Below are 23181 nucleotides of genomic sequence, written 5' to 3' on the forward strand. Positions count from 1 at the left end.
TTCCCATAAGGCAATTATAAAATGAAGTTGTTTTAACGTACTTGTCCTATATGTGACTCCGCAGTGGAGAAAGTGTGGCAACACGGCATTAGAGTAATAAGGAGGATGGTGTACAACCTACAACAGCGGTACCAGGCTATAATTGAACCTTTGATAACGTACAGCTCATCACTCCACTGAGACGAAGAATAGTGGTATTTACTCATCATATTGCCAAACCCTACTGTGCGATAAAGCGTATTTGATTTAAATATAAAAGGTTTCCTTCAGATACAGCAAAGATTAATCTCGTGGTTCTTTGTTCGATTTTATCTGAGGGGCAAATTATCTGTGATTTAAGATGTATTCAGTGAGATGTCTGTGGCAGAAGCAATCATTTGAAAGACGCCTGAGGGAGAGTTCTCCCGCGAATATTCAATTCAGCAATCATTATAATAATCCAATTGACAGAACAAAGAGATAATAACGATGATTCACAATCATGCTTTATTCTTGTTGATTTCTTAAAAAAAGAATGAAATAAAAGGCTCTTCACACACTGCTCAGTCTTTCAGTCGTGCTGTATCCCGTTTTCTGTAACTAAACTATACTTTTCTTTACACCTTAAGTCTCTTCATCTTAAATATCTTTTATTAGTTTGTGACTTCAAACCAAAACATCATTGATTGTCAACACAAAATCTGTTTTAGCACCAGTACAATAAAACTGTACTTTAGCTTTTTTTGTTGAGAAATACTGTTCTTAAATGAGGGAGAAAAATCTCAGAATAAAGGGATCCTAATAATAAGTACATTTCAAAATGAAGCACCGACCATACAAAGCAACTCATCTCACAGACAGGCTCGTCCGATACACAAGAGGTCAAATATATTAATGACTATTAAATGAAGCACAACAAACAGTGTAAATAAAACACTGCAACACAAAGCACTCTGGGATCTGGGGACACCATATCAGGATGTGGCTGCAGTTGAGAGGGCTCTGGACGCAGAGATGGGACTACTTTTCCTCTGAGAGAGATCCACAGGATTCTGTATGAGTTCATGAGGAGTGCAACCTGGGGACCGGAGAGCCCTGCCATCTGTCCAACTCTGTAAACAAACTCTTAATATCAAGGTCCAAAAAAGTATGCTTTCATACTGCGAGCAGGGACGGCTCAGCGCTGCCTGCGTTGACTTTGTGAAATGTCAAGGAAAAATAAACACCATAAACTACTCAGGTCTGTCCGGTAATGATGTCATAAAGTGAAAAATGAAACAGAGGGTAACAATGGAAATGATTGTGTCTGAGTATTATGTGCCGTAGTCTCTCTTTGCAGGTCTCCCAGGTTGACAGAGGATCATCCGGGCCAGAGGCCTCCCTGACTTTAAAGTCTTAGCTCCAAGAGTCCACCAAGATAAAAGCCTTGGTTTGTATCCCATCGAAAGAAAAACAATACTTTTCCTCAGGAACAAAAAAAAACCTCCTAAACATAATTCGTCCTTTGCCACTAGAATACATTTATATAACCAAATGTTTTAACCCTGATGGCAAGATATACATATACACTACCATGTACATACATGATCAATACAAAAGGTCTGCTCAATAGTTTGTGTATTCAAATATACCTATAGATAGGAACCTGAAAGCTGCTTTCCAGCACCGACCACTCCCATGTGCAGGTCTTTGTGATCACTTAATCACCTTCTGTCTGAGGTCAAAGGTTAGAGGTGGAGTGTCGTGACTGGAGTTAAAACCCTTGACCCATGTGACATCGGACGGAGAGGTTTCCTCTGGCTGCTGCTGGCAGGAAGGACTCGGGTTGACAACAGTTTACATGTTGAAGAGTGCTGTGAGAGGGAGGCTATCGGCTGCCATGCTTCCCCGTGTCTATCAGCGTCTCCTGCTCCTCATCCTCCGTCAGGATGTGGAGGGAGGAGCCCAGGAGTCTCTGGAGCTCTGGTACACATCGCACCAGATCTACAAGTCCCTCATCTTCCTCTTCCTTCTCTTCCTCCTCCTTGTCCTTGTTTTTGCCTTTTTGAGGCGAAGCCAAGGCGGCGCTCACCTGGCTGATCGAGACCTGCTTTGAGAGCTCAGTGCGAGACAGGTTCACCAACTCCAGCTGTGGGTAACGCGCCCGGAAGATCCGTGCCGACATCTTCAGACGCTTCAGGACGTCCGTCAGGAGGAACCAGTTGCAAAAGCTGCAAGAGAGAAATAAGGAAATATAAGTTAGTCTATATTAGTAGTATACTCTAATTAGCACATTTCCTCCCACACATTAATGAAAGCCACAGACTGATGATCTCCTCTCAAAGTTCAGGACTGAATCATTTACATTTTTTTTACAGGCCCATTTTAAACAAAGTTATTCAATATAAACTGGCAGTGAGAACTTTTAATTCAATATTCGGTTACATTACGAGGATTGTAGAACCCAGCAGTGTTGGAGCTTGACCCACACTAAAAAGAGAACACCATGATATAAACGCCATAATATTAATGCCACGATATAAACGCCATGATAAAAAGACCATGCTATCTTGGCCTCTGAACTTGCAAGTTCTCCAACATTATAAAAGTACCACGATAAATCACTGAAGTATCACTTGAAATCGGGACACAGCGGGGGCTTGTTAGAAGTTAGAAATCTTTGATGTACCCTAATTCACTTATGACTGTTGTGATGAAACACCAATGCTAAACAGTGCAGAACTTCTTAACCGACTGTTGTCGATATTTGTCTAATGTTCATCGTCCCACACTTGTGCACGAGTATATGTGTACTAACAAACTGCGCCGGTGAAGATGTTGGTATATTATCAGGAGACAAGGTGTAAGTATAAACAGCACTCCACTGTGTGTGATTCTCTTTTCACTGGAAGCTGAGAAAACACGCCTCTATGAAACTGTTGATGTATTGCAGTCATGAGTCAGAGCTATCACTACCTGCTACCATCAGATCTTCATTCAGCTGAATTCACATAAACATTGAGCGCACAGTGAAAATGTATTTCAGTTGATTTTTTTAAATGGGTGACATTTAAACAGTTGTATCTCAGAAGGGAGGTTTGCAACCCACAAATCATCCTCGTTTGAAAGCTAAATATGATGACCATGTTGGGGTATTGGGGGTTGGTGTCTTTTTGCATCCAGATTCAAAACTGATGGCATTTTTACAGATTATATTTTTGGAAACTCACCCTTGGGTTAGTGACACCTGCACATGATAGCAGGGTAAGAGAGGCTCGGAGGAGAATTCAAACACCAGGCAGTCTTTGTCCGAGTCGGGATCAGTTTTTCCCGGTGCCTCCTCCTCCAGATCCTGATGCTCCTCAGACAACAGGAAGTCCCAGCACGGCTCCTGCTCCGTCTCTGTAAGGAGAAGGGAGGGAGGGAGGGAGGGAGGGAGGGGGTGAGGGAGGTGAGGCGCAGAGCAGCAGACACCCTGGAGGTTTGACCCTGAGCTGCATCGATACTCAGGGTTCAGACGCCCTCTAGTGGACAGTCTGCTCACAACAACCACATTACATCTGGTTGAGCTGTGATCATTTAAAGGAACAGAACTTTATGGTGGCAGTCGCAGCTTGAAGTGGATTTCACTCTACATAGTCATAGGGATATGTAAATTACGTTAAAAAGCCACATGTTTGGAGGATTAATTTCCCAATCTGTAGTTTCTGCCTAATTGTGTCAGCAACACAGGCCTACATTGTAATATTGACGTCTCAAATGATCAAGTATTGGAGAAGTGGATCATTTGAAAGATAGGTTAATCTGCCAAGGGAAGTATTGTAGCTGAATCTACTGTAACAACTTATTACTCAGTAAACGCAACTGATTTTGGAGATTAAAATAATTTAATTATAGAGAATAATTTAGTTGTTTAGTTGACAGTTATAAAATAAATTGCATTGTATCACCACTAGCCAGAGAACATTAAAAAAAAATAAGAATTAATATATTGAAGAAAAATAACATTAACATTAATTACACAATACCAACATGTTTTTCCTCTACAATTGATCCAGAAAGTTGCAGTTTACTTTCTCTCTCTTCCATGCAGCTCTAATCCACCTTATCCTCCCCTGGAGAACTGGCTCCCTGTGGCCCTGAACTCAGATGCCGGTTCACAACGCTAACCAACATCTCTCCATATCCCGGTGCCGAGCCTCAGCCCGGCCTACAAGCTAGAATAATAATAATATATAATAATTTTCCTGCAGCGGTCATCGCTGCAACAAGCCTCATCTCGACTTCCTCATGGCCAGCGGAGGAATCAGAATATTTCTTTGATCGAGAACAGATCCTGACTTCAAGGTTTCTTACCGAACAGGGAGCTACTGAAGAAATCCCAGGGTAAACTGGAATCTGGTTCTTTGTGGCCTTCTAGATCTGTGAAATATTCTGTGGGGAAAAAATAAAAAAGTGTACATGTCAACACTTTTGGATCTGCATCATGTTTAAATCTTAAAGAAACAAAGACAAGGCTTCACATTAATATTTGTCAACCTATCTGACTGTTTGGATAACTGGGATGGTTGTCTGAAAACAATAGACAATACAAAAAGCCAGGGTTGTATTGAATTCAAAGCTCAACGATTAGGCTACAATAATTTCATTTGTATTATTCTATTTGTTAGAATTAGATTACAGTGTTGTCTGCGTTTGATTCTTTCCAACGTGTGCGATCCAAACATTTCAAGTAACTCTAATAACAGTGTAATTAAACATTTACTGAACATTTACGAAACATGTTTTTATCCAATGACATGTTCTGCCTGAAGGAAAGGCGTTTAGCCTTTCAGAAGTGTCATTGCAGTAAAACCCCTGATGGCTCTCCTGCTTTCCTCACAGAAAAGGAGGCACACGTCTGAAGCATTGAAAGATAGCAGCTCTCAAATATCACCACTATTAACAGTAAGATTTATGTTGATGACTGATGATGCCATTCAAAAGGAGAGACATTCACTGGAAACCAAAAAAGCTTTAAATGTAAAAACAAATACAAATACCATTACTGCGTTAGTTCCCGAGCCTTCATCTCTGTATTTACCCGAGATCCATGATGTGACTGACATACTCCACTAAAGACTGATGCAACAGTCAAGTTAATAGAGACGGAAACACTCAACACAACCTGGAAATATCCCTAAAACTGTGCAACACTAGCAACAATGGCGGCAAAATAAGTTAAAGAGCTAAAAGGAAAAAAAACCTGGGTTGAAGATTTTCTAAAAGGTCTAAAATATTGAGGAAATGTTCAAGGAGGCCAAATGTGTAATGAATCACTTTGCCTTTCTTGATGATGAGGGGTGTGTTTGTTCTGAAACCCCCAGCCTGCAGCGCACTGAGGATGGTTGCTAACAATCATGAGAATGCAAACAATCCGATCACAGTGTCGGCTGGTCTTTTCTTTGTTAGATTATTTGATAATAATGTATACACTACAAGTGCTCTTGTAGATGATTGAATACAACTCAGATTGTTTTTTGTTACACCCCAATAATTATCATCAATTGTAACATTTTCAGCAGCTAAGTTTCAAGTAGGGATAACACTGTAGGGGAGGAAGGGTACAATAAGTCACAGTTAAGTGGTTTGATGAAGAGCATTCTCAACTCAAACCATTAACAAGTCTTCAGGGAGAGATAAAACGGTGCTGCTCTGAACGTAAAACCAGTGGAAGGCAGCTCGACGGTGACATTTAACTCGAGTCCGGCAGCTAAAGCTCCTGTTTCTTTCAGTAGGACGGCATTTTGAACAACCAAACTCCGATATGAGACAACAAAAACAATCTGTGGCTCAGACATCTCTGTGTGGATATAACATTTCTGATGAATGCTGCATGCAAGCTGTTTATTGCTCACTGTGCCAAAATGTGATGTGTAGTGAGTTGGCGCAGAGCTTATTCATGTGCTGTTGTTTGATGAGTGAATGTAAAGTTGGCAAATACTCAGTTTTATTATTTATTTTCATGTATCGTTTCAATTATCCCTAATGCAGCTTTACAGCCGTGGTGTCATTGTGTCGGAAGTGTTTGGGGATAATGTGAAAAATGAGGTATCTAACCATTTAAAAATATGTTTATTTATCCAAATAGTTACTGATTGAGAAGGAGGTTAATATAAAAGGTGAACTACCTGTGAGGAAGGTCTTCATGCTGGGGCTGTGAGCCAGTTTGACGGGAGTGTGTCCAGAGTAGGTGGCCAGAGTGGGGTCTGCACCGTGGTTCAGGAGCAGCCAGACGATGGGGAGGTTATCACTCGCTACGGCATCATGAAGCGGCCTGAAGGAGGAACACACTTATAAAACTTCAGAGCACTCGCTATGTCAGATGTGTTGTATGTGAAGTATTACCACTTTAAATCATCGGACCAAGATATGCAACCACTATATAATCCTCAACATGGTCACATCTTGGAAAAATACAATATGTTCATCCCAACTTAAAGATTATTTCTAAATGCCTGCATGGTCATACTCCTCCCCTGCTTAATGAATTCATTAGAATAGACCAGCAGCACACCACTAGAATCAACACAAGGACTCAAGGACAAGATCAACAAAGACTGAGATATGACAGATGTCAAGTAAACCAAAATTAGAAACTGATTGTTTAGTTACACATGCGGTTTCCAAGGTAAACACATACACACCCATGATAAAACTCACTTTAACTTTCTCAACAAATATTCATTCATCATTTTATTATGATTGTAAATCCTAGGAAGGAGGTTTCATTATAAGCATATTATGCTAATAAACTAAACATATATATTTAAATTCAACTTGGATTCAACTAACTAAAACTAACGCTGTGGACCGTGCCCATGAAGCCTCACCGTGTCCCGTCCTGAGCGCTACAGTTGACGTCCGCGCCGTGTTTCAGCAGCATCTGGACGATCTGAGTCCAGCCTCTGGAGGACGCCTCATGGAGAGCCGTGTAACCGGCATTATCGCGCCGGTTTACCTCCCTGATGTCCTTTTCAAGACAGTACTGAACCACATCCTGTCGAGCAGAGGAAGCACATTATGATTCAAACGGTTTGCCGTTTTCTGGAGTAACATTTATGTTAGCAATACTAAACAAGTGGGTTTTACCTGATAGCCCAAGCGTGCGGCCCGCTGCAGCAAAGTCTCCCCGGCATTTTTATTGACAATCAGCCGACGGACCTCTGGAGGAACAGGTTTTTTGGGCGGAGACTCAGAGCCGCTGATTCTGCCCGACGAGCCTTTCTTAGTTGATGGAGATAATGGCAAACTTTTTGGAGTTGGTGGGGGGCTTTCTGTTCTTTTGACATCCACACCATCATCCTCCAGGGGAAGTGATGCTGCACGCTTGCCCAAGCTGCTGCGTTTGGTCTTAATCTGAAATATAGATGTATTGATTAGAGTGTGTGACAGTTAAGGCAATGACTTCCACTCTTCTTTAAAGCCAGCTGCCATCAAAAATGTGACACACACGGCATTTATCTAGCCACAGGGGGGCACTGTAAGCTAATATATTCATGGCACATTGTAGTTTATTCCTATCACCCCTGTATGGTTTAAAATGAACAGTAATCTAACAAGCAACCTCAGCAAAGGACTTACCTTTTGCTCATCATCACCCAAGTGCTTGCTTTTGAACTTCCTCTTCCCTGCAGGCTTGTCATTGCCCTCCGGTGAGACCTCACTCTCCTGGTAGCGGATCGAACCCGAGCGAGTAAACGCGGGTTTCCTTGGAGGGGGCTCGGGACTGTTAGCTGTGGGACTCGAACACTGATCCGCCTGTGGATCTGGAATTAGAAATTAGATCAGTGTTAACAGATCAGAAGAAAGTATTTAGATTTTTGACTTAGTAAGGTAATATTTACACGCTGTGAAAATACTTGACTACAAGTTTAAAGGCCTGTAATGTAAATGAACAAATCCTATATACCTATAAACTGTTGGGTAGTTTAAAAGGTAAAGTGCAATTTCCTCAAATGCATACTCAAGTGCAATACTAGAGTAAATATACTTAGTTAATTCCACCTCTGGATTGGAGGTTATGCTGAGAGGTACCAAACATAGAAACACATTGAAAATCCACAAACAATCGTAATATCTCATCATCTCAAATGTTATCTTTCATATAATGGATCTGTTATGGAGCAGCTTCTCACTCTTGCTCATCTACCAAGCCGAACATGGAGAACGGAATATTTTAGGGGCCGTTTTGTGGCGACATCAGACAGCATGGGGCTTCCTGAACCAATGGCCCTTAGCTTAGACATCATATCGGCTGAAATAGGGTGACTGCTGTCTGCGAGATACTCTGCTCTGCTTTCTGCAATATTGTACTCATGTTTGCCATATTTCTGCATATTCTTCACATATAGACCTGATGATGTAACAGGTATCTGATGTGCACATCTCACACAGGTGGCACCTCGAGGAGATACACAGATATGCGTACATATGCTGTCTTCATTATCTTGGGTATTTGTATTATGGTAAATGTATCGCAGAATGTATTTTTTTTTAATTCATAATGCTTTACCCTTGTACCTTTTTTACACTTCATTAGATTTCATTTAGCTGATGCTTTTATACAAAGCGGCTTACAATTAGTACAATCAACCCTGAATATAGAAACTCAAAACAGCAAGAAACCCAGTGGCGGTTCTAGAACATTTTACATGGGGTGGCAAAGGGGGGGCAAGAGGTCATTCCAGGGTGGCATGGGAGGGCGGGCAGTACGTGGTATTTTATACTGTATATATAACCTAAAACAGCAGAAAGTACTGATGATACCCTAGAATTCTGTTTACTGTAAGTACAGTAAAAGTACTTAGTTATAATTAAGTACAACAATTACATCACCCATCTCTTAAGAGAGCTAAAGGTGACCTGTGCAGCAACACATTTCAATAAATATTTCTCAATATAAAAGCTGCTAGATTGTGCTGCTGTAATGGAATATGTATGTAAGGAGAATAAGAACATACCATGTGGTCCAGCTGGAGTCTCCTCTGCCTCCTGATCCCTGCCTCATCTCTTTCTGACACTTCATCTTTATCCCTCACATACATTTCTTCTTCTTCACTAATGTCTTCATCTCCTCCTCTTCCTCCTGCTCTGACCCTCCTGGTCTCTTCATCTCCTCCTCTTCCTCCAGCTCAGACCCTCCTGGTCTCTTCAGTGTACTCTCTTTTCCTTTTCCTCTCTGTTCGTCCTGAGCTCTTCTCAGATATGTCTTTGTGTTGTTGTTGACTCACTCCAGCTACTCTGGCCTGCAAGAGTCTACTTGTGAAAAGCACTGGTACAAATGTGTGTATAACTTTACACGTTAGGGCCATGTAGCTGATAAGTAGCATATAATAAATATAACATCAGAAAGTATTGATCAAACGCACAGGCAGCTGTGTTCAGATCCAGTTTGATGGTAAAGGATGTATCCTGGTTTAATTTATCTGGCCTCATTGCTGTGATGTGTAATTTACGTGGATTTAATAGTACCGCATAGTTTAGCAAATAAAGTGATCGATCTCCCAGCTAGCGCTGTCTGCGTAGTATTTTGTAACATAACAAGTATAGTTTTAGGGACACAAAAGTTAGGGGGGCAGCTGGGGGGGAAAGGCTCTACAGTGGGGGGCAGCTGCCCCCCCTTTCCACCCGTAGATCCACCCCTGAAGAAACCTGCAAGGACATCTGGTATTGAACAAACCGTTTTAATTGCTAGTTTATTGGATTCAAATAAGCCAAACATTTTGAATAGCTTTACACAGAATTTAGAAGGTTTCTATTTGACAGCCTTTTACAAATTAATTTTCTGTTTCTATATTAATTGTCTATTTAACACTTTTTAATGTTATAATAATTTGGATTATAGAAACCTCAGTTCTAAATGTATTATCTTTAATTCCTTCCTGGTCTTGCCATCTTTGCCCCCTTTTGTTAATCAGAAGCTGATAAAACAATAGATTTAGATAAGGTTTTGAGGGTAAAAACAAAGGCATGAATGTTTTTGAGATGATATTTACCTATTTTTTTGGAAGTTATGAGCATCCAAGATGTTTAACTTTGTCAGCTGGCCATAATGTTATTTAATATTAAAAAATGCTTGAAAAGGGAATCTACAAAAAATATTAAAAATTGTATTTTCTGTACTGACATTTCTAAAGAGAAACTGTTGACAGAAATTGGTGTCACAGACAAGAACAGAGCTGCCACCATCAGTACAGATTCATAGTAGGGATGGGAATTTGAAAGCAAATGTATATTTGAATATTCGACCTCCAAAAAAACGGTAACCGATTAACCGAAATGTACATATCCTATAAAAAACAAGAAATGTGGGAAAATGTTTTCCAAAAAACAATATATATATTATATATATATATATATTATATATATATTAAATTAAAGAGGGATCATACACAAACAACATAACCGGTGAGGGTAATGTAACCCTATTACAACAGAGATCAACAACCTATAACAGGGCCTATGCACAGAATGCTGCTATTCAATACTCATTCTTGTTTAAGATTATGAGCATGTCTACTCAGGGGAGAGGCGGGTGCAGAGGCGATTCACAATCAGGCCAGCTGTAGAGAAGACCCTCTCAGCTGGAATTTTGGCATAAGATGAGGTTTGAGTCTGCGTGATCTGCGTGTAGGGAGGGGCAGCAGCCATATCATTAGCTAGAACTAGCTACATCTGATGGATTTTGACATAAACGTGAGTGAAGACATAACCGGACGCGAGAGCGAGATCAGCACCTGCAGCTCTGCCCGCTGTGAGGGACCGGTGAGCGGAGCAAAACACACCTTTAGACCTAACACATTTAGCTATGGCACTGTTGTATACATTGAATTATTCCATTTGATAATATGTAATCAACTTAGGCACCCCTCCCAAAAAAAAAAAAAAAGATATTCATAACTCATATTCGAATACCTGAATAATTTCGAATATTCGATTAATCATTCCCATCCCTAATTCATAGCATCAGATAAAATAATATTATGAATAAAGTCAGAAACAATGACAAAAACCCATTAGAGGCCAGCACAACCAGATGTTTTGTCACGGTCAGCAACTCACTATGAGCTGCCGTTAACCATAACATTTGGAGTATCATTTATCTGCCTTGATTTGTATTATATTGTTACAACAATCAATCGATTAGTGATTTGGTCTTTAAAGTGTCAAACAATAGTTCAAAAGGCCCATTTCTATTTTAGGTGCTCTGAATAGACGTCTGTACATGTTTACCTGAACAACAGTGCAAAGAGAGAAAAGCATTTTTGTTTAATCAATGATATAAATGATTAATCAAGTATCGAGAATAGATACATTTCTGTCAGCCCTGAATTGCATAATTGCACTTTTACAGAGTCCTACAAACTTTATAAATGATTTTTGATCCCATCTGTCACTCAGAGCTGCACTTGTGATTAACACTTGTGCTGGAAACAGTTAATTAAAAACGACTAATCTCCTGAGACAAAGTGCGTACCTGCTGGGAACCCGCTGTCAGATTCCTCGAGGTGCTCTCCGTCTTCCAGCTTGTCTTTGTCAGTGATGTAATCCCCAGTCTGATACTTTTTGCTACGACATCGCCGGCGTTTCTTAGAAGCAGGCGTGTCACACTCTGCACTTGCCGTCTTCCCCTTGCTCTGACACACTCTCTCGGGCAGGGGGTTGGAGCGGGGCCTTCCTCTCGGACGGCGGGCGGGTTGCACGGGAGTCACAGGTGGTGACGGGGAACTCGGGGGAGGAGGCATTTGTGGGGGGGGAGGGGAAGGCGTAGCAAAGCCCCAGAGGTCGAGTCGAGCCTCATCAGCTCGCCGTCGTCCTCTCCTCAGTCTTGTGAAGGAGCTTCCAGTAGAGTCGGACTCTTTACCGGATACAGCCGAGCGATTGAGAGACACCGGAGTCTCCACACTCTGAACAACGCCGCCGCCATCTGTAACTGATTTAATCAAATTGAATTGTTATACATTCACTATGTCTATGCATAGAAGTATGACTGACACATCACAAAACACCATCCAGACAATATGTGCGACAATTTCTGTCTGCTTCTGAGGCTGACTGCAGGCTATTTATTTCCAGAACGAGAACTATGAGATCTACTTTTAAGCTTAATGAAATGCCAAATGTGGGATTCAACTGAAGCATCATTATAAATGTGATATTTATCAGCAATGAGTCCACAATGCAATAACGTTTCAGGGCTGTTCATGCCACATAATTATAAGAAACAAAAGATGGTACCTGCTTTGTTGCGTGCTGGTGGATCGGCCTTGGCCCTCGGAGTCGGCTCTTTACTCGGTGGAGAAAGTGTCCCCGCCGAAAGACTCTGCTCCAGCGCAGGTGCACATTGTTTCTTCTGCTGGAATACACAGGGGACAAAGTGAGCACGCTGTATTGGATGCTATTGATCACAAAGCTTTCATGGTGACAGAAAGCTTTGCAACACACTCACAATAAACCCTTTGGAGTTATCTCAAAATTAATAGATGCAATCTTGGCGAGATTAACATGATTGCTACCTAAAATATCTACCTAAAACTCAATCAAAGGGAGATATAAAGAAATAATCAAAATGCATTTTAGACATTAAAAAGATAGAGATAATTTACCTTTTTTTGACAAGACACTTTGGATGGAGTGATTTTTGCGTCTTGCTTTTTCTTTGCTGCAGCCTTTTTTGATGAGTCCGTTGCCGCCTTCTCTTTTTCTGGCTTCTTAGGACTTGTTTTCTTTTGTTTGGCCTCAGAAGATTTTGCTTTGGTTGGCGACTCCTCTTTGGTTCCATTTGTTTTCTTCTCAAACTTGTCGCCTCCCGCCGCACACTGGCCTGTAAGAATGGATGCAACCATGCCCTCCAATTTTGCTCTGGGAGGACTGTCCGACGCCCCACTTTCTCTCTTCAACATTTCCCCCTCTAACACCTGGGCCAGTTTGCTCTCCATCCTGTTCCCATTTGTTGATGCTTTGCTCCCAAAGAGATGAGACTTGCCAGCATGCTTTGAGGGGCTTTGCTTCGCTTGCAGTCCCACATGTTCTCCTTTGCTGCTGTTTAACTCAGTATTATTGTCCAAACACTCAGTGGCATTTGCCTTCTCGTGCCTCTTTATAGCTTGAGTTGAATCCCCTTGAGATGGCACACCAGTCCACTCTTCAGCAGACCAGTATGGTGGGTATTCAAAAGTGTGTTTAGATTGGGTGTCATGGCTCCCAGAGAGTGGATTCAAAACATCAGCCTTTCTTGATGCAACAGGTGAGAGTTGAGTAACACCCTCACCTGTTGGTGCCGTTGTTTCGAGAGTTTGCTGCTTTACGATGGACACGAGGTTAGACAGGGGAGACTTCATTCTCTCCCACTTATCATCCTCCGGTTTGGACGGGCTGTGACGGGCACTCTGAAATTTGGATCTTTCCGAAGCTGTGGTGCCTTTTGTTTTCGGAGATCCTTGTGTGATCTTTCTCTGAGCAGACGAGGGTTGGTGTGGAAGAGGAGTTGGCTGCTGCCAAGCCGGGCTGACGACAGTGTTGGAGAATGGCACCGCTGTTTTGCCAGCTTTCTGAGGAGTCTGAGCACTGGTAGAGCTGGACAGGGCAGTGGTGAGGGCTCCTTTAGAGGGACAGTTCTTAGTTATGGCTGTGCTGGTGTTTTTAACAAGCTTGGTGCTGTGCGCATGTTGGTTGCCCTTCATCATACAGGATGGCTTCTTTCCTACTGAGGCCAGATGCTCTCCTTGGTCAATTATAGATATAAACTCCTGCTTTGCAAAAGACGGAAATTCATCAGCAAAAGCCCCCTTTCCGTCTTTGCCCCGTAGAGTAGAAGCCAGTATGGGGCTGGCCACACCTACATAAGTCCCGGGGATGTTTTTTATGGAGTCTTGTGAAGATCCTTTACTCCAAGCTGGTTTGGGCTCTGGGACCTGGTGATTCGGAGGCCTACTTATTTGCTTTTGATGAGATCCATTTATGTGGGTGTTGGGTAGGATAGGGTATTGCACAGCTGAGCTATAATTTGTAGAATGAGTCCTATTTGAGTTTAGAAAATCTCTCTGATTTGATTCATTATTATGAGGCTCAATCATAGTGACTGGAGGGTCATTTATGCATTTTGGACGTTTTGATTTAGCAGATAGATCAAGAGGTACATCCCTTGGTTCAACAGAACAAGCTGTGTGGTCCTCCGAAGCAGAGGGAGGCGTCGTTTTAAGAGAGCCCATGCTAGTCTTGTCTATGCTGTTGCCTTTCTCCACATGGTTCAGCAGTCTGCTCTGAGAGGTGATGCTGGCCAGTGCAGAGCCACAGCAAATGGCAGTAGTGGGAGACAGTGTGTAGAGGGTGGGTGCTGCAGGAGTTAATGACGGGTGCTGCAAGGGTAGGGCAATAGCTGGTGAAGCCACCACTGAGGCTAAAGACTTATGCTCTCCCACAGATTTGGCGTTTTTAGTGGATGAATGGTTAGATTTAAGTCTGGATGACAATGTTCCGACTTTTTTCTCTGCAGCTGGAGTCCGGCCCACCGAGAACAGAAAGGGATAGGTCCGCATGAGAGGTGTCCCTGCAACACCTGAGCTTTGAGGCTGAATTTCTTTCTGAAACTGGTTTGATGTGGCTTCTCTCAATGCTGCTATCTGACCCAATGCTGGTGGAAGAGTAATTTTACAAAGTGGGGAGGGAAAAATAGTCGAGGGATGGAAGGCAACAGGCTGGACCTGTTTAAACATGGTGGAGCACTGAAACCCAGGGGGAACACTTTGAACAGATTGTGTTTGCGGGTGAGATTTCTTACTGGATGTCACATTGCTGTGACAGGGGTTGAGTGAGTCTTCCCGGCCGAGTTTAACGCCACTTAACCTATGAGGAGAGGGGAAGACCCCAGCACCATCAGCCTTGAGTTTAGGAGCCTCTGCCCTTTTGTCTGCTTTCTTCTCAGAGCCAGACGTTGGTGCATTGTTGGGCTGTTGAGGTGGAGAAAGCTCAGGGCTGTGGTTGTAATTGCTAGTGTCCAGGCAGGCTTTCGCTGTCTTACAGTCTGTTGTTGGAGTCGTCTTGTTTTGCTGACTGAGGGTAACATCTCCTCTGAACTCAGGGGGTAGCGTCTGGGGGGGATTTCCCACCATACTAGCAGACGCTTTATTAGGAGCACTGATCTCTCTGCTCACCGTGCCTCCATCCCCTACATTCATTAGTGTAGGATCCACCTGAGTAATAAGAGAAGATCATGAGGTCAATGTTGATTAGATAAGAGAAAATAATACTGTAATCTAGTAATCTTACTGTAATGAAAAAACAATTACCTGCATAGGTGTTTCTTTAACACAACATGCCTCAGGGGTAGCGGAGTCAGTCAGGTGAGTTTTTCTTGAAATACAATGATAAGCTGCAGAATACACAAAAAGAAGAACACTTAGTATGATACACGTTGGTGTCTTTTTCATAACAATTACAGAAGATTCTTTCATTCGATCCTTCATGAATGAACACGGCCTACTCTATGCAACATTCAATGTTTCAGAGTAACTAAAAGGGAGCAATAAAAAAGTTCCCTTCTTTACGACAGGCAAGATATTACAATTTCCTCAGAGCATAAAAACCATTTAGGGTAGCAAAGAGAAGCGTGATAAACTGAACAATATATGTGTTGCTTGATCCCTTTGGTTTCATTTGTTTGCATGCAGACAATAATAACAATTTTTCAGACTTGATCGATCTGGAGTGTGAATGATCTTGACTAAAAATAGTCTGATCAGTAAGTGAAATGAGACCTAATGCATCAGTTGAAACAGAGACAGATTAGGAGCCGGGCACTGACACGTAAAAGTCCAACATTCCCAATACATCACCTCTTTCACACTCCCCATCTGCACGTGTTTTCCGCTGCATGTTGTAGGGTAACTTTAACTCTCAAAGGTTTGCTGTTTGTTTAAGCGATTTCATTCACACTGAAGATGATGTGGGCTGTCTACATCACTTCAAGCCTTTCTACCACAATATAGTGGATGCATCTTACTGCAGCCTATGAGTACTGTGTGTTGTTTTAGGAGAGAGTAACATTACATATAAAAATCAATAAAAGACTATCAGAAATAAATCAAGATTAAAGCATCCGGAAAGAACAAGATAATCATTGTTAGTTTGATTAAGCCCTATGACTTCATGACAGTCAAAAGAGGAGGAGAGTCCAGTGTGTGCCCTCTGGCCCTTTATAGGCCCACTCGGTATATGAAGCAATCGAGTGTAGTTCTGTTAAAATTATCTTTTAATAGTGAGCGACAGACTTAAAGTTTGACAATGGAGAAAAAGTTGTGTTTCTTATCCATCACTGGATTTTTGTTCCTGTGTTGAATTCAGTTTGAATACGGGGGTCAGGCCGGGTGATCAACAATCAGACGTGAAGTTTCACCTACTGCTTCCCCAATGCTCACAACATTTATTTCCCAACAAACTCTAAACAGGTTAGCTTGTGAATAACAATACAAAAACATTTAATCTATCCTGATATCATCTGAAAAATGGGATTTACTGTAGGCTACTCTCATACACACGCTAGCAGAGCCCCTGTATGTAGGTATAGGTGAGCGCAGGAGCGCATCTGCAAGTCAATTAGACGACTACAAAAAGGGACTACAGGCAAAAATGTATGTCAAAGCTTTGGGGGAATGGAAAATGTTTCATCCGGGAGTCAGTGAAACATAACGACTATGATGCACATAATGACTGACACACCAATCTCTGCTGGAATCTGCGAGCACGGACTGAAAGGGATCCAGCGATGCAGATGCCGCTCAGTGCAAGGAGGCTCTGCATTCATTACCGCACAACAGTTGCTTACAGCTAGTTTGTCTTTGTGCTGCGATCATACGCGGTCTACTCCGCCACAACATTTGCATTCATCAGCTCTGATGTAGGCCACTAAAATGTATGCAGTAGTCCGGCACACGCGCCGTGGGCAACACCGCTCAGACAAAACAAAGTCAAGCCTGACATTTCATCTGAGAAAAACAGCCCGGACCAAACGGTTCTGTTGTAGCTCACTTCAGCCCGGGCAGATCCCTACAGCCCCATGACACAAAAGACACACGCCCCGATGTCATGTGTGGGGGGTGGGGGGGGGGGGGTGGGAGTGCACAATGCATGTTGTGGCGTAACACTTTGCTATCCTCCGTTGTAAATATCAGCACGAAAAAACTCTGGAGAGCTCCGGGTCGCTCTCTGTCACTGGAGATGGCGAGAGGGACTACAATGAGAGAATGGCAACCGGCTCTCAGGTGATCATCGCTGCATCCGCTAACAAATACGAGAATAAACTGCACATGGAGCCTGACTTCCTCTAAAACATTGCCCTAAATAACGCAGACAACATGGATGATACTATTTGGAAATTAAAGATAAATGTTTTGGGCATATTATAGTAAGTGACAGCCAGGAGAGGTTTCTCCACACATCGAGTGGCAGCTGCTTCGGAGCCACACAATGTGGCAATGTGTCACATCTCCGTCCGATAAGGTAAGTCAACATCAATGCAAAGCCACACAGAAAACACAAGGCAGAGCCAAACAAACAAAACTCCTGACCACCATCACGCTGTCTCATCAGCGACAAAGTAACATTGAAACAAATAATCAATTCCATGCACTGAGTAACACGCAAATAGGAAGAAACAAAGTAGCCAACTGGACAACAAAAACACAGGAGTGACACAACTTATTGTATAGCATCGTTCTGCTGGAGTGGTCACCGAAAATGAGGGCAAACAGTATATTTAACTCCACTGACCACCACGGGTATGTTTCAAGCTCCCTGCGCAGCGGAGTCTTCTCTCACTCCGCCGGCTTACATGTTGAGGCAGGCTACTGTTATTTATCCCCGGCCGACCTAATGTGAAGTGCTCCAGTCTCTCCTATCGGCCCTTTCGGTGGACAGACGGAACCACTTCGGCGTTGAAAAGCATTCACCGAGTCCCCCGACCCACCGAGCCTCTCCTCTCCGTCCCCCCCTGTAAGACTCTCTGTCCAAAATATTGAATAATTCCCGAGCTAATCAGCGGGCGAGATAAAAGATGTCTATGACACAAACAGTTACCAACCCGCTCGTGCAGATGGCATGTGGACGACGCTACAGGCACCACTCGGATACGGCCGGGTCCAGCCTATCGCCTCTGCCGTCCGCGGCTGCTGCTCACTAATCTCGACGGTTTTCGGTTCTCAAAGTCCGGGGGGCGGGAGGGAGAGAGGAGGAGGAGGGGAGGGGAGGGGGGGGTAGTCAAGACAGTCCGTTCGTATCTCCAGTCTGGTGGGAGAGAGAGAGGGGCAGGAGGGTGCTCGGTGACAGCATGGGAGATGTAGTGCTGGGCTATCCACGCCCAGGATTAGACGCTGGAGAGGCTGGGAGGGGTGAGGACTGCAGGTACCGGCATGCAATGCGAGCTTCTGCCTGCTCAAGGGGAATGGGGGATCGCGACCAAAGAGTGTAACGGTGCGCTAAAACTGAAGTGGCTTCTCGGGGTAACGAAGTAATAAACTGTATTTCTGGTAACGAAAGCAGACTCCGAGTGTTACTGCTCGGGTGTTTGCGTTTCAGTGGTAGGCAGGTCAATTAACGGAGTCACAGCAGAGGGTGATGGTTGCTGAACGGAATTGCTAAAATACAAAAAAAGAGTGGGAGAGGTTTGGTTTCTGTTGCAGGGGAATGAACACGAGGAAGCAAGACTCCGGGTGCTGGAGGCTCTCCAGTTGCATGCTGTAAGCTGCAGCCTGGAGAAGATGGGGGAGCAGTAAAGCCTCTTCTACTGATTCTACCGAGTAGGATGTCAAAACCCATAACTACATGAGACTTGTCATCAAACATTAAGTGTGGGTCCTTTTGTGGTGATACAATGTATCTGACTTAACTTACACCATATAGCTTCAGTTGTAAACACAAATAAATAAACAAAACCCTGGAAGCAGAAATCATGCATGCAGGCTGTTTTGTAAAATATCGTTGGTGTCTTCCCTTTACTAGACTGGCTTACAAGATATTTACACATTCTTTTGCGGAGCAAAAGTGATATTAGGAATTTGTAGAGTCAATATTATGATTCTCATCTTCAAACTCATCAAATACTTTCTTTCACAAAAAAAACAAAAAACCTACAATTATCTTGGAAAATATATAAAAAGACATACCATGCAGTGACATGACAGCTTTGCTCCCTTGATTAAGGTACTTTTCCCTCATTCATTATGATTGATTATAACCAGCTGTGCTGAGCCCAATCAAACCATATGATTTTTTATGATTTCCTTGGTTTGTTCGAGTCAAGGTGTTGATGGTGTGAAGCCATTTTGTTGTCAAGAACACTGATAATCACACATTTTACCAACGAGTGCCACTAACTCTGTGCTAGATCCTCAGTTTACTGTCATTTACATCTTGCAGCGCAGCGTGTCAAAATCACATTTCCTGTTATCACCAGGTCAGGTTTTAACTGGATTCATGTACATAGTTTTCTACACAGAAGTGGGCTGGAGTTAAGTTAAAAGCAAAAACACTTCTCTGTATAAAGCTACTTGAATTGTCTTTAGTTCTCTAGACTGTACACAATATCATGATAATCTGCTCCTATTAATTAAAACAATAGCCTTCAACCTACTGAAAATAACCCAAACATGCTCACACCAAGTCTCACACATCAGAGGACAGACACTTTTTGTAATACAAGCCACCGAAATCACTCTGTATATAATGTTGAAAGAGGCTTCTCCTGCAGGTTATATTATCTTTATAATATTTGTAAATAAATACAAATCAACTTCTGTTTACAACTGTTTCTATATTTTTTACTTTTAACAAGTGCACGTTTCAGAACAGCTTTAACCAGCTTTATTTAATTGAAGTCAGACTATAACACACAAGTTATATTAAACAAAGACAAAAGAGGTACACTAATATCTGATGACCAACAGCTAATATTTGACAGCATGTGAATGACAGCACATCTGCAACTTCCAGTCATAGCAAGTTTCAAGTGTCATTTTCTGACTCACATCCACGAGATATTTAGCACTATTTGCAACAATCACATTTGGGCACAGTTTAGCAATACAGGTTACTCTGCTGTAATTAGGCTACTTGTCTTACCTGAATCATGAAAGCAGTGTTAGCCTACTGTCTACAATGGTGTCCACTGTCCACTCCTTTAGGCCAACACATTTCCTACTTTTCTCAACACTTGGGGTGGTGAGGAAATAACCGTGCACACACAGCGAGGCTGACAGAGAGTTTGTTTACTACCATGCACGATCTGTGTGTTGTTGCCCACCACGAAAGCGATGTAGGACAACAACCCTGTCCATCCGCTGTGAGCAGTAACCTACAAGCGGAAACTATTTCGCTGCCTTCCTATCGCGGAGTGGATCGGTGTGCCCTTCGCCATTCGCTCAGTAATGGCTGCGTGCAGGCAGACAAGTCGTTGACAGATGGCCAAATGTGAAATTGGGAAACCAAAAAACACCGATTGGTAAAAGGGGAAACGCGGATGTACAGCACGGGGTCGGCAGAAAGCGGGAGTCTCACAAAGTCGGCAGCTGACACCTCGCATTGTGTCTGAGCCGGGGTAACCCGGAGACCTCAACGACCGCGCAGCAGCTATCCCGGTAGTGACCGGCTGCTCGGGGCTTTCACCAATTACAGACGACTTTGGTTTCACAGGCTCCACATAGGATGTCTGAAGCAATGGGGTTAAAACAACTTATTATGCATGCATTTATAAATCTCTCGAGCAGGGATGTGGTATTCCGCACATGCAGTATGACAACTGCGATAGCACAGATGAAGGCACGTTGTTTGTTTCGCAGGCCGGATTTTTGAAGATTGTCGTCTTGAAAGTGGGCATACATGGTCATTTATCTGTGAGTCATATTGGAGATTATCGACCCTATTTAGGCCGCCATGGTTTACAGAGACAAGGATGTCCCGTATAAGTTCGTGGTTCACCTGGTCAATGAATCCCGAGGCTCGTCAGGCGGGGGGTGGACGCTCAGTAAAAAGCAAGCGTATTATTCTTCCATCTTGGCATAAGTAATGAATTATTCTACAATAAACGAAGGGAGGGTGGCAGCTGATCACAGAAACACTGAAGGATGATGTGCTTGTTTGCCAGGTTAATGGATGGCCCGATGTGCCGTCCAGATGATGTTAAATATCTGAAAATGATTCGCATCACTTCATACAGTTTCCGTGTCGGCGTTTGGACAGCCGATACGCATGGACAGCAGACTCAAGTATGTCATCTCGATACACAACTTGGCTGTTCATAGGCTACATGTGACACGATCCTACATAACGCCGTGGGATATCAGCGATACATCACCGCAACTACTGTGGCTCCTGCAAGACAGCGACAACAAGAAAATACACATATCCAGGTCAAAGTTTGGCAGAGTTTAACTCGCCCTCAATAGCGTTGTGCAATGCCCCCTTTAATGCCCCCTGCTCGCCGTAACGCCTTTGTTATTAGTAATCGCATGGTATTGCACCGTCTTACCTTGCGCTCCGAGCCGTGTACAGCCACACAGCCTGCACACCAAGCAACAAGCTATTGTTGTCTACAGAGGCTTCCGAGCGGGGCCAGGGATGTGATTTTGAAGTAGAAGGAATACAGTATGCAATTTCGGCTTGTCCTCGCGATCTTCCCTTATTGCCAGTTTTCGGTCTGCAGCAGCTGGAGATGAAAATCGCGCACCCTGGGTCCTAGCGCCGGGTAAAGCCCTACAGGTGAATAACAAACAGACTGGTGCTCGCTGGGTTTTAATCTTTAATTGCAGAGGACTTCGCTGGAGTCACATAAATAGTCCTTATGGGGCAGAGTTTAGTATCCCAGCAACTGATTCAACAAAGATCTGCGTTGAGGTCTCTTAAACAAATGTAACATTGTCTTCAAGTCTAATTACACTGACTGCGTTTACTTTAACAATATCTGCTTACCTGTCACACTAAAAAAAACGTTTTTAACAACACACTTATTTTTCCTTTAAGACTTCACACCATCCTGTACAGTCAATTGTGTTATTTATAATAATATTTTATTTTGGGAACAGTCACATCAACTGCTTTTGTTTTCACACAATCCTAGAGTTTGGGGTTGAGTTTTTATAGTATTGTGTTAGGTGCAGTATAATATTTTTGGAGAAGGCTGTCAGTATGAATTTGTGACAGGAAGCTGCAAAGGTGTTGGACAGTTTCTCTTAAATCAATATGTGGATATAACTACTGCTGTGTCCAACCAACAGCAAGCCTGCAAATGTCTCTCACAATAGTAAGCACAAACAGCGTGGGGTCTGTTGCTGCATCAGGGGGGACGTTGTACCTAGAGGACAGTTGTCTCATAATGGGTCTATGGATTGTTATTTTAGTAGTGGATCACTGATTGAAGAAGCCCATGTATATAGAATGATCAGTCAAAGTCAAAAGTCAACTTCATCTTCTGTTGGTGTGATACAGACAGGGAGATCAAAATGTTTCTCACAATCCCTAGGAATAAAATAAAAAAATATAAATACATGTATACGTACACACATGTACACCCACTTATAAACATGTATATATATACACATACATAATCAAACATGGACATATACATATACATATGCACACATTAAGAGGCATAAATAAAAGGCACAACAGTCAATACAAAATAACAAAATAACAGTCACTTAAAACTAGATGAGGATGAATATACTACAACTGTCAAATATGTACAGTAGTGCAAATGACTACATAGCAGCGTATTAGAAAAGGTTCTGGTGCTGGATGTGTGTTTCTGTTTTTCTTGACAGGTTATACACATACTGTGCACACTGCAAGAAAAACCAGACGTCTGGAAAGTACAACTTTAGAAATGTGGCACACCAGAGCACAAATAAGTGTAATAATCACCAGTGACATATAGGCACAAAACTGCCAAGTTCAGAATGATGATACGTTGGATTTCATGTTTAATTCTTCAGCCATAATTACACACAGACCTCTTACAGCGATGCCAGGTCAGGACATCCTGGCAACTTATTAGAGGCTTGTGAGAGTGGCTTAAGTCAGTGAACAAATCAGGGCTGCTGTTAGTCAGTTAAAGGCCTCGTTAAAAGGGTCAAGACTCAACCGGTGTGTGAGCAAGCAATGGTCTGAGCTCAGGTAGGCCATGTCTCAGTGCAA

At 42.7% G+C, this 23181-nt stretch overlaps 1 protein-coding gene across 4 annotated transcripts; it reads right to left on the reverse strand.

Annotated features, from left to right (window-relative positions):
* Positions 1-467: 467 nt before the first annotated feature.
* On the reverse strand, positions 468-21714 carry bcorl1 (BCL6 corepressor-like 1). 4 transcript variants are annotated; one of them, XM_034093436.2, is made up of 12 exons: positions 21518-21714; positions 15288-15370; positions 12606-15191; positions 12238-12355; positions 11477-11932; positions 7582-7766; positions 7090-7356; positions 6831-6997; positions 6129-6274; positions 4315-4392; positions 3189-3360; positions 468-2189 (listed from the first exon to the last, which is right to left on the reverse strand). In XM_034093436.2, the coding sequence occupies exons 2-12, from the start codon at positions 15291-15293 to the stop codon at positions 1847-1849; spliced, it is 4524 nt and encodes a 1507-aa protein (XP_033949327.1). In that variant the 5' UTR covers positions 15294-15370; positions 21518-21714; the 3' UTR covers positions 468-1846. The 4 variants fall into 4 exon arrangements, with proteins under 4 accessions (XP_033949327.1, XP_033949328.1, XP_033949326.1 ...); XM_034093437.1 differs by lacking the exon at positions 21518-21714 and adding an exon at positions 20113-20492; XM_034093435.1 differs by lacking the exon at positions 21518-21714 and adding an exon at positions 18077-18155 and having other exon boundaries at positions 12238-12352.
* Positions 21715-23181: the final 1467 nt, after the last annotated feature.

The sequence above is a fragment of the Pseudochaenichthys georgianus genome, chromosome 10, assembly GCF_902827115.2.
Source record: "Pseudochaenichthys georgianus chromosome 10, fPseGeo1.2, whole genome shotgun sequence".
Lineage (NCBI taxonomy): Eukaryota > Metazoa > Chordata > Actinopteri > Perciformes > Channichthyidae > Pseudochaenichthys > Pseudochaenichthys georgianus.